The sequence below is a fragment of the Procambarus clarkii genome, chromosome 2 (assembly GCF_040958095.1).
Source record: "Procambarus clarkii isolate CNS0578487 chromosome 2, FALCON_Pclarkii_2.0, whole genome shotgun sequence".
In the NCBI taxonomy this organism is placed as follows: Eukaryota; Metazoa; Arthropoda; class Malacostraca; order Decapoda; family Cambaridae; genus Procambarus; species Procambarus clarkii.
In genome coordinates this window covers 37,893,919-37,905,846 of record NC_091151.1, presented here as the reverse complement: position 1 = coordinate 37,905,846, position 11,928 = coordinate 37,893,919, and the positions used below count along the sequence as shown (strand labels likewise).

Below are 11,928 nucleotides of genomic sequence, written 5' to 3'. Positions count from 1 at the left end.
GGGAGAGATATAAGGAGGGGGAGATATATAAGGGGGAGGGGAGAGAGATATAAGGGGGAGGGGGGAGGGATATAAGGGGGAGGGTTAGATATATAAGTTGCTCACCAAGATCTGCTAACCACTAGCACCACTCGGCCAAGCCACAGCTAGATCTCCTTTACCTTAAAACCTAATAAACGTATCACCTTCCTTGTGGTCCTAGTGCATGTGTGTGACAGACATTACATCAATCCGACGCCTGAAGAAGCATACCTTTCAGCACTATCATGACCCAGAGAAAAACAATCATGATTTCGCTTCTCAGCAGCCGCAGGTAGAGCAGAAACCAGTATAGAAGAAGTCCGCCTAGCATTGAGGTTAAACCAGGAGTCCAATTTAATTATATACACTTCTACGTTTAGTATTTCTCGTGCGTGAAATGATTGCAGTATTGAGCAGTGCTGCATAGGCAGGACCATCTGTGTTCTTCATTCTATACAACCATCATATATATATATTCTCACCACACAGTGTAACGCCTGGAAATCTTAACTAAAATCTATAGTACCTAGTCTTCAACACGGTCAATATTTACAGGGTAAAGTGCAAAATGATATTACCGAAGGACTTCATGTCGACGACTCCAGCTGATGTCAACACGTTATTCTCACTGACAACAACACGCGAGTGAAAATAGTCCCAGACTCCCCGAGTTCTATGCTTATTGTATCATTAAAATGTATTTTTTTGTTATTTTTTTATTTAGTGTACTTCAAAATTACACAATCACAATTTATGATGAAACATAAAATAGCCGTAGAGATATGATGTACCGTATACATATATATATATTGTTCATATGATTTCAGTCACATGGATAGGCGAGATGATAAGAATTATTATAAGAAGATACATTAATAATCACAAAATAGTGCTATGAAATTCAGTAGAAAATTAAAAGCAAATAAAGCAGTTAAAAAAAAAGTAATTATTAACTTTACAGTAAAATAAGAATAGCCAAAAACCCTACAACTATCCCTCAAACAAAATTGTGCCATAAATCAGTAATACAACAATTACTCGTATAATTTAGAGCCCAAAGGAACAATACAGTCCCTCTCTCCCGTGAGACTATTCAATGTAGATGTTTTAAAGAGTGTTTGGGATCGATCGCTGGAGCAGACGACGTCAGGCGCGGGCGGCGGCACCTCCCACGCCCTCTCCCACGCCCGTCACGCACACGCCCGCACGCCCACAACCATGTGAGGTCAGCCCCATCTTCCTCATAGTACACCTTTGCTGGGTAGGGCCGGGTTGACGAGTTGAGCCAGTCACAGAGGGGTTGACAGGTAACCACTCCTCCTCCTCAACAATTGATTGTAATGACAGAGTTTCCTCCCCCCTTGACCCCCTTGACGATTGTCATTGGTCGTTATCAGCATTGTCCGAGCCATATGCTGCACGGCTCTCTCCTTATGTATACATTATAGATATGTAATATATATAGATATATAATACTATATAGATTATATATTATTATAGTGTATGCTGTACATTATATACATTACATATATAGTATACTGCATATGCACAGTATATCTATATATAATATATCCACACATAATATATATATACATAAAATTGTGTATAACAAATATTTAAAAAAATATATATACTGTATATAACAAATATTTATTATAAAAAAAAATATTTTATCATTAGCAAAAACTACATTGTTGTTGTTGCGGGTCATACGGGAAGACGTGGCAGCCTATTTGAAAATTAAGTTTAAAAATGTGGCAGTCATTTGGTCATATGTTGCACGGCATGACAGGAGACCCACCACGAACACTCATCAATAAATAATTTTCACTGTCGGGTGCAGGAAGCCTTTACCCCGGTTGTCGAGGTCCCACCTAGCTAAGCCGACTTTTGACCTTCCCCAAAATGTATCTCGCAACAATCCTCTACCTCCTAGGTACCTATTTAACTACCTGGTGACCAGAAGAATGAGATGAAAGGAAACATGCCCAACTATTTCTGTTCTGCCTGTGGGGGGGGGGGGAATTGAACCTGGGTCTCTTAGTTACGAGCCGAGGACGTAGACCACTGCTACATCTACCTCGTCCTTGTTCCCAATCACATTGAGTGATTACAATTATTCCCTGCCTCCTCATTCTCTCTCTCCATATTTACCTGTCTTTACCTGAGGGCCACTATCTCTAGTGTCTTTGACAGGAAGCTGGCAGATTCTTGGAGATCCTTCCCTTCTTATTGTTCCTGAGGATATCTGCTCATCTTATCCTTCCTCTCCTCCAAAATTTACATTCACTTGAATAAACTTTCTTCACTTGTCTATCATCATCTGGTCTTTAAATGCGGCCAGACCATGTTGGTACACACTTCTCGGTCCTACAGTTTACTGACATTTGTATTCCACGTTTTCCCAAGTCATTTTCGTTGATTGCTTTCTCTATTCTAGCACCTTACATGCTTCATGGATTGTCTTTTTTTCTACTATTCTGATTTTGAATTTTTCACATTTGTGCCACACCAGCATCTTTATCAGCATGATAAGGCTTGGCAGCATAGGTTTCTGGTCTGGCAGCATCTCTTCCTAACTACCGGTAGTTTTTCCAAACCACATTGTACACATTTTGATATACAGAATGTATACAGTGCCTCATAGAGTACGTGTTAATAAATCTTAGGCTTTTTCATCAGAAAGATGGAAATCTGAACTTAATCTTAAAACTGTCACAATACTTTCCAAATATATTGGTTTTAACCCTTTGGCCGTGAATTTATGATTGCCCACGTATCCCCGAGAAATGTTTCCTCAAGATATAGCTTTAGAACTTGAAAATTATATTTTTTGTATTGTATTTATATTTATAAAAAGGATCATCATATTTAACATTAAAATTCCTTAAAATTGTTAAATGGTGAAAAAAATATCGTAAAATAATTATTTGCTAAATTTAAACTAGAATTGTCAAAATACTATAACTAATTTGGTCAACCAGATGCATGTCTTCAAAATACTGTATTATCATATTGTACCCCAACTTCTTCTATAGATTGGCTACATCAGTTTATAATCGTGCACTCTTGTGCAACAAAATTCAATCATATTTTAGAAAAAGTCTTTCTATATACAGTACTGTACAGTCATCCACATGTTACGGCCTCACTTATCCAGTAACCGGGTTCTTTTCATATCAAACTTAATATGGGTCTTTAATGCCTCTTCTTACTCGATCTAACCTCGAGTCATAGGTACAGTAAGTTATTAAGAACTAGCAGTGATAGTGTAAGAAGAATGGGGGCGTAAGCAACACTAAACAAAAATCATCACCATGTATACTTCTTAAATATATATATACACATATGTACAGCACATAACCCCGCAGGTATTACTTTCACATAGGACGCTATACAAGAATCTCTGATCTTCTAACCCGGTGAATCCACTTCTATCTTCAATCGTCCAACACTCAAGGTACCCTCACCGAGTCTGTCTTCATGGTACTCATGCTGGCACATTCACCTTTCTCAGTAAATCATGGGTCCATCTTCTACAGTATTGTCAGTGTCAAAACACACTGGCAGGGGTCTCCAGCAACACACCGGCATGGGGGTCTCCAGCAACACACCGGCATGGGGGTCTCCAGCAACACACTAGCATGGGTCTCCAGTAACATGATGGCAGGCTTCCACACAGACTTCAGTTATAACAAGCCTTAACAGACATTAATTCCATCTCATAACACAACTTGGCCATCCCAGGATGTATTGGTCCAATCACCAATGCAGTGGAACCTCGGTTTTTGAATTCCCGTTTTTTAATTTTTCGCTTCTTGAGCTCAATGTCTTCAAAAAATTTGACTTGGTACTCGAGGTTTGCCTCAGTGCTCGAGTTTGTTGATACACGTATGGGCAAACCAAGTTCGTGGCATGCTTCAGTTTACCACTTGTCTCCTGTCGAGTGACGACCGCGCTTTTAATTCTCTGTGAAGAATTTCATTGTTTTTGTGTGTGTTTTTTGGTTTCTGAACATTAAGTTTTTATTACAGTACATATCATGCCATGGGTTCCAAAAAAGTCAGTGGTAAAGTTCAACCTAAGAAAATAATTGTGAGGATGACGATAGAGGAAAAACAAGAAATCATTCATAGTGAGACAACGTGATATCTCGCTACAGATAAGTGTTAAAATGTATGGAAAAACAAGTATCTATAGACAGATTTTTAAAATGTATGGAAAAACAAGTATCTATAGACAGATTATTAGTAAGACAAGCAAGCATTAAGCCTCAACCAGGTCCTACTGGTATGCCTGCAAAATCTAAGAGAGAGTACCCCAGAAATGTCATCACTGGTGTTATAATGGAAGGGGACTCCCTTTCCAAACACTAACACTTCTCCTCCCCCCCCCCCCTTCCTTCCTCACTGTCTTCCATATGTCAACAAGAGTCCTCAATAAAGGTAAGATACACTTGTACATACTGTAGTACAAAATATAAGTGCAGTAGTAGTATGTATAAAATGTATTTTTAGGTTAATATTTTTAGGGGTGTGGAATGGATCAAGTCTATTTACATTATTTCTTGTAGGAAAATTTGTTTTGGTTTCGAACTGTTTCTGGGAACGTATTAAATTCAAAATCGGACGTACCATTGTACTTCACTAAGTATCACAGACCACAGTCTACACCAACTTGACCACTTGTTCCCACTGGAACACATCTTGAGTTCAGGACTGCCTTGGGTGAACTGATTCCTGTTGACCAAGGTACCACCCACATCACTTCTGAGGAGTAAAAGATGAATAGTAAGAAGGAAACTACACAGATGTCAATAAGATCACAGCCTTCCACTAGGGGAACCAAAAATGGGGTCAGTGTGCTCAACAGATGGCGTTGACATCGTCACACCTCCCCTCCCCTCCCCTAACCCCTGGGTTGCTCTGGGCTATATGGTCTTCAACACCCACAGAAAGAAAAAAAAAAAAGAATATTTTGTCTTATAAAAGTGTTCATTTGTGTTCCCCTATCAAAGGAAAAATAAAAAACAAACATATCGTAAGTGACATATTTTGGCTGTAATAGGTCGAGGAAATCTGGCAAAAGTGAGGCGTTGACAAAGTAATCGTCAAAAGGCAGTCAGCTCTGTCCAAGTTGTTAGGTGGGAGTTGCCACAAAGATATTACCTAATTATTTCAATGTCTGATTTTTTCTGTTTTTTACAGTAATATTATTCAATAGTGTGTAGTGTGATATATTTATATAATAAAATGTGTGAACCATCACTATACTCAAAAGTATTGTGAGCATATTAGTGATTCAATTATGTTCATAAAACAATAAACAAATAATTTTGCAGTTATTACACTATAAACACAGGTTATATATAAGTATCTGCATGTTTTGTTCACCATAACAAACCACTAAGTTAGTATGGTAAGTCAAAAAGCAACGAGGAGTGGCTGTCACACCAACCATCCAGCCAGCCACTCGCCACCACTCCCTTCCTCAACAACACCTCACTTGCCAATATCCTCCTCCCACCATACTGTTTTTGCTTTTATTCACTATATACAGATGTTATATATAAGTATCTACATGTTTTGTTCACCATAACTGTACAACTTAGCAGGTACAGTATGTTGAGTTCAGTATGACACAGGTCGCCACAAACAGCTGATGCTCCCTCCCTCACTGTTTCAAAGCCCGACACACTAATATTCCTCCTCCAATTGTACTGTTTGTGGTGTTATTACACTACAGTATATACAAACATTATATATATATGTATCTACATGTTTTGATAACCATAACTGTGTAACTAAGCTGGTATGGTGCCCAAATAGCATAGTGGCCACCCTCTACATAGCATGACAAGTCATGCAGATGATGCCACCTCCCCTCATCAAAATAGCTTCTCCCTACGTACTCCTTTTGCTGTAATTACACTATACACATTATATATAAATATCTACATTTGTGTTCACCATAGCAAACCACTAAGCTGGTATGGCGAGTGCAGACAGTAATAGCTGGCCATACAGATTTGGCAGACGATGCTACCGCCTCTCTCCCTCAACATTACTTCCCCCACAATACTACGCACAGCACACATTATCACAACAATCCTGCTATTATCAGAATCCTGGTCATTTTTATCACAGTCAGGGGTCTTCTGTAATGCTATCATCGCTAAATAATACCAGTTACATATATATTTTTTCATTTTTTAGGCAATGTTGTGGTCACAAGCTGAACAGCAGTGCTGAGAGTTCATGTTGCGTGCACCAGCCTTGGTTTCTCAGTCAGTACCGAGGCTTTCACACCCGGGAATGTTGTCCCCATTTTTTTTTTTAAATGGTGTCTGTTTACGAGAGCCCTGAGGAAGCTGATGTGAACCCCGTGTAGCCGTGGGCCGTTTAAATCTTGCGCGGTACTCCAAAATGTCATATGAAGTGGTGCGCACTTTCGTGTCAGTTACTCAACACATCATATGAAGTGTTGCGCAGTTTAAGGGCTAAAAAATTGGGGTCAGGTGCGCTCAACAGATGCATCAACATTGTCACAACGTGCTTTACAAATGCATGTTATCCGATTGGGGTTCGGATAACTGGTGAGCAGGCAGTCTGAATAAAAATGTGCAATAAAGATAGAACTAGTTTTCCCAGTGACTACACAGCACCACTTGAGCAATGTTCATCATTAATGGATGGTTCAAAAGCTTTCAACTCTGCCATGACATTAGGTACATTAGAGTACAGTACATGCTAAAAGGCAGTCTACTGAGTTTACCCCATCACCATTAATCTCCACTTCTGTCAAACCAACACTGTCATCATCCACCATCACTTTTTCTAACTAAATAACTTGAAGATTGTTGTTGATGAAGCATTGTTAACAAGCAGATCAGAACATATTGGTGAGTACAAACAAAACACTTGAGGGGAAGAAAATGTGAAGGATAGGGAAGGTGGTGAATAATTATAATAATAATAATCGTGTCAGGAGACAGGCAGCCAGAGTGTATTAATACATGTTAGGCTCATATCGAGGCCCCCCTCCCCTCCCACCATGGTCGAATTACTGACCACGCCCAGGATGCACTCCCACAACCAGCTGACTAACTTCAGGGTATCTACTTACTGCTAGGTGAACAGGTCCATTAGGTGATAGGAAATGCGCCTAATCATTTCTGTTCCACCCAGGATTCGAACCCGGAATTCTTGATTGCAAGTCTAGAACAAACCCAACTGTACTACCGGGACCCTCGTGTAAAAGGTGGTGATGGGCAAGGAGGATGGTGAAGGGTAGGGAAGGTGATGAAGGAGAGGAAATGTGGTGAAGAATGAAAACTTTAGGCTGAAAAGTCTAACAATAAAGGAGCTCTTCTAGTTGGGGCTAAGCTTAAAATTTGCATAAATTTGCTTTACTGTATAGCTCTGAGAGTATTAAACCCAAAACCAATATACAGTATTGACTACAGTAAATAATTTTGTTTTTAAGCAATATCATTAGTACAATGTCTTGTTAATCGTTAAAAATTAAATAAATAAATCAATAATAAAAAAAAAATATATATATATATTATATATATATATATATATATATATATATATATATATATATATATATATATATATATATATATATATATATGTCGTACCTAATAGCCAGAACGCACTTCTCTGCCTACAATGCAAGGCACGATTTGCCTAATAAGCCAAGTTTTTCTGAATTAATATATTTTCTCTAATTTTTTCCTTATGAAATGATAAAGCTACCCAATTCATTACGTATGATGTCAATTTTTTTTTATTGGAGTTAAGATTAACGTAGATATATGACCGAACCTAACCAACCCTACCTAACCTAACCTAACCTATCTCTATAGGTTAGGTTAGGTTAGGTAGCCGAAAAAGTTAGGTTAGGTTAGGTTAGGTAGGTTAGGTAGTCGAAAAACAATTAATTCATGAAAACTTGGCTTATTAGGCAAATCGGGCCTTGCATTGTAGGCAGAGAAGTGCGTTCTGGCTATTAGGTACGACATATATATATATATTAAATGAATAAATAAATAAAATGTAGTGTGTGTATGTGTATGTGCTGGTATAATCTTAGATTCAGTAAGCTCATTTTACTTATTGTGAGCAACATGTGTTATTTCATAGTGTCTTATCTTATCACAATTTATTGTTCATGAGAAGTACCAGTACATTAGAAGATATAGAAATTAATAAGGAGGCTCTATAATTACACTATCTTCTATTGGCACTCGAGTGACTTATTACTTTTGCTTAGATGGCACAATGTTTTAACAACTCTAGCTTCACATATGCTGTACATATATCCATAATGAACTAAGAAGATGCTTACCAGAAGACCACTATGGAGATGATCCAACTTTACCTTCACCTTCATCTCTCCTGTGAGTGATAAATAAATCCAAGTGATGTTTACTAGCTCATTTCTTTTACTGGTACAGTATCTTATCTGGGAACCCTCGGCCTGCCACAGTTCATTGTTTACCCAGTGACGTTGTGTTACAGTTCACCTGCAGTGTTTGACATGGTATCTAATCACATAGGTACATAATAAATATACAGTAAATTTATTGTATTTAAATGCTTAAATCTTCTTGAAGTTTTTCTTGCTTTATTAAAATGCTTCCAGAAGCAGGTTAAAGTTCATAAATCATATGAAAGTAAATTAATAAATCAGTCATCTGTGCAGTTATAGGCCTGTTTTTGGACCATTGGAATTGTTATGACTTGTGACTGGTGTACAGTATTAGTTTAGATATTTACTTGAATTTACTTAAAGACCACTATTTCTGATGGCCTTGATGGGGCCAGGAAACTGATGGCTTATGGAAGATTATCCTTATTATTAGTGAGGGTTTTTAAACTTTAATTGAAGTGTATCAGTGCTATATTATATGTTGGTATTTATTGCCTTGGCAAGTAAGGGATTTCATGGGTTTATTGCCCAATGGGTGGTGAGCATCTGTTGTGTGCTATATTGTGGTTTATTGAGCTTGAAGTGGTGTTGGACCTTTTACATTATTGGTCTGGTTTAACATCTTTGAATTTTAGTAATTTGTCTCAGAGGTCAGCCCTGTTGTGTCTTATTTATGCTTTATATTATAGAAGCTTGTAAGTTTGTTTGAAATGCTCTTCTGTACTGTTAATCATTTATTTGATTTGCTAATAAGAATTTATCAGTCATATTGTATTTGTATTCAGGTACAGTAATTCACTTAGCCATGAGTCTTTACTGTACCTGCACAATTCTTAACATTTCAGGGCTCGGTGAAAGGCAGGATATAGAATTTGGTATATAATTTTATTATATTGCATAGTTCTATGTGAATTAGCAGTTAACGGTTATAAAGGATAAGAGTACTGCACGAGCTCACTTATCCAAAGTCCACCGATTCGAATATTTGGATTATTCGGCAAAATTCGCCGTTGGATATTTTTCTGGCAAAACCTCTCCATATCCGAATAGCAATTTGGATAACCAGAGATTTTGCCAAATACTGCAGACAGGCATCGAGCCATACCGTATTAATCCTGTACAGCAGTGGCTTGAGGAGTGGGGTATGGGAGGTGCCGGGTTGGCTGGTTCTGGGATAGTGTGTCAGAGGGGAGAGAGAGGGAGGTGGGTCGAGAGGGACTCTCTGGGGGGGGGATGAGGCCCAGACCTTATGATCATTCGCATTGAATAATCAAGAATTATGTTTAAAATAATTAATTACAGTAAAAAACTAAAGAAGTACAGTAAAGTCTAATAATATAAATACAAATTTGTTAAAAAGTATGTGAATGTAGTTCCCTAAAAATTTTGGGAGTTTTTATCCACCTGGCGGCCTATGTAACGTACCTGCCCCAAGGGAACCCATCCAGGCCATGTGCTCTCAACCCTCACATATACCAGTGCTGTGCCATTAGTGAAACAGTTTCTTAAATAACTTTTTTTGTTTTCGTAGTAACTTTGAATCATTTTTTGCCAAGACTATGTCTGGTAATGGCAACAATCATCCTGGAGGCATTAAGAGGAAGAAGGTTGTGCTAACACCACCATAGACAACCAAATACAGTTTACTCGTGTTTTCTGTTGACATGTTAATTAATTTGTCATCCAACTGTTAATCCAGAAGTTGGAAACGTGCATCAGTACCTGAGGTGAACCAAAGAGGTGATCATAAGAGAGTTCACTGAACACAGGAGGCAAGCAAAACTCGATTCTTATTTTGGTAAAAACAGCAAGCCAAGGCCCTTAACCAGTGCAGCCTCACCAAAAAGCCAAGAGCCATCAACCAGTGAGGCTTCAGCAACTGGCAGTCAAAACTGTTGTTGTCAAGCTTATGACTTTTACAATAATTTTAATGTTAGGTTATGTAAATTTTCAAGGATTATTGATTTGAAAATACAGTACTATACTGTACTGTATGCAGCATCAATCGAGAAGACAAACTACAATAAGGTAAGTTGAAATTGATATTTTCAATTACAGTACTGTACTGGTATATTTTTTAATTATAGGATATGTGGAAATTCAAATTATGTTGTTGTGGTACAAAAAAATATGAATGTTAACTTTTGAACTTGCCCGGTAAAATTCTGCTTGCCCACATGTCTGGCTTATCGGCAGGGGGGGGTCTTTCCATATAATTCAGATAAGTGAGCTTAGACAGTGTATGATTTATACATTTGTGTAACTGATGACTTTGTGTAAATATATGGTTATAAGGATAATGTAAAACTATAAAAGAGAACCGAATCAATGTCTTAAAAAAATAGGCAAAGTAGTACTAGATATGCTCAAGTCACATACCACTAAACAAAAAGAAACAAGATGCAAATTGGAATGAGAAGGGTATTCTCTTTGTGTTTCTCTTTTTCCTGTTTTATCCTCAGATGTTTCACTGATTGTTTTATCACTTGTTTTTCTTTATTTATATTCACAGAGAGCTATTATATCCATATTTGCATCATACTTATTAAACCCAGACAATAATTGTTTAAATCATCATGTGACAATGACCGCATTACCCTAGTAACATGATAAACATTCATACCATGAAATGGTGGCAGGATTTTTTCCATGGGTCAAGGTAAACTTCAATACATCCACATAGACCTATTATATCCATACAGTATTTGCATCGTACACATAAAACCCCAGACAATAATTGTTTAAATCTTCATATAATGACAGCCACATTAGTCTGTGACTCAACAATGTCTGCTGCCTAAGGGTTAAAAGTCTTGTATTGTGGTGTGCATGACAAAAAGTAGCCCACAAAGCTAATCACATTTAGAAATTTGAATATATGAGGTAATCATAGATATAATTAGTTGTTTATTTGTTAACTGGGGAATGATACAAGGAAGAAGGAAGTTATCAGAAAATATCGTAGGGGGCCGCTGAAGGTGCACCCTATCTAGCAGGTGGGTGGGTGGGGGAAGAGGGGTATTATGGCAAAAGACTACCCCCCCCCTGAAATGGGAGTCCACCGGGAAAGAGGAAAGAACACCTAGAGGGGGAGGATGGGTGAGCACGAATTACTGGAAAATGTATGGTAGTTTGGAGCAAGGTGTGGAAGAGATGCATTGTGGGCTTTTTTAAATATTCCTGCCAAGAGCTTGGCTCGACTCCTTTGCTAGCAAGCTGCATATTAAAAATATATTATTAACATACTATTATTTCATCTTTGAAAATGAGTTAATGATATGAAACAATTTTTTTTATAGTTAAATATTAAAATTTTCTGATTATTTTGATGAAGGGTAAATTTGAATTTTTTTTAATAAAATTCAGAGAAAACATGAAATAAATGAATACATGAAGAAATATTTCAAAAATGGTTTTGGATTAATATTTTAAATAAATATTTTTGGGTTCGATAGTGCCACATGCCTT

The 11,928-nt window shown here is 37.5% G+C and overlaps 2 protein-coding genes across 8 annotated transcripts in view; one reads left to right on the top strand and one right to left on the bottom strand.

The window, feature by feature from the left end:
• eIF2Balpha (eukaryotic translation initiation factor 2B subunit alpha) overlaps positions 1-8,513 on the bottom strand; it is a 52,456-nt gene extending 43,943 nt beyond the window's left edge. Inside the window, exons 1-2 of one of the 3 annotated variants that reach the window (XM_069324407.1) lie at positions 8,377-8,513; positions 4,656-4,790 (exon numbers count right to left, since the gene is read on the bottom strand). Coding sequence is in view for 1 of the 3 variants with exons in the window: in XM_069324400.1 (XP_069180501.1) it covers positions 600-612 (13 nt within the window). In the remaining 2 variants the exon portion in view is untranslated. Of the gene's footprint in view, positions 1-599; positions 718-4,655; positions 4,791-8,376 lie in introns of those variants that run through there. The other 2 variants (XM_069324415.1, XM_069324400.1) reach the window with 2 other exon arrangements.
• The window catches only part of Rab30 (RAS oncogene family member Rab30), a 34,648-nt gene continuing 23,802 nt past the window's right edge, over positions 1,083-11,928 (top strand). For 2 of the 5 annotated variants that reach the window (XM_069324466.1, XM_045748625.2), the window contains exon 1: positions 1,086-1,246. Coding sequence is in view for 2 of the 5 variants with exons in the window: in XM_045748624.2 (XP_045604580.1) it covers positions 8,569-8,587 (19 nt within the window). In the remaining 3 variants the exon portion in view is untranslated. Of the gene's footprint in view, positions 1,329-8,535; positions 8,588-11,928 lie in introns of those variants that run through there. The other 3 variants (XM_045748624.2, XM_045748623.2, XM_045748626.2) reach the window with 2 other exon arrangements.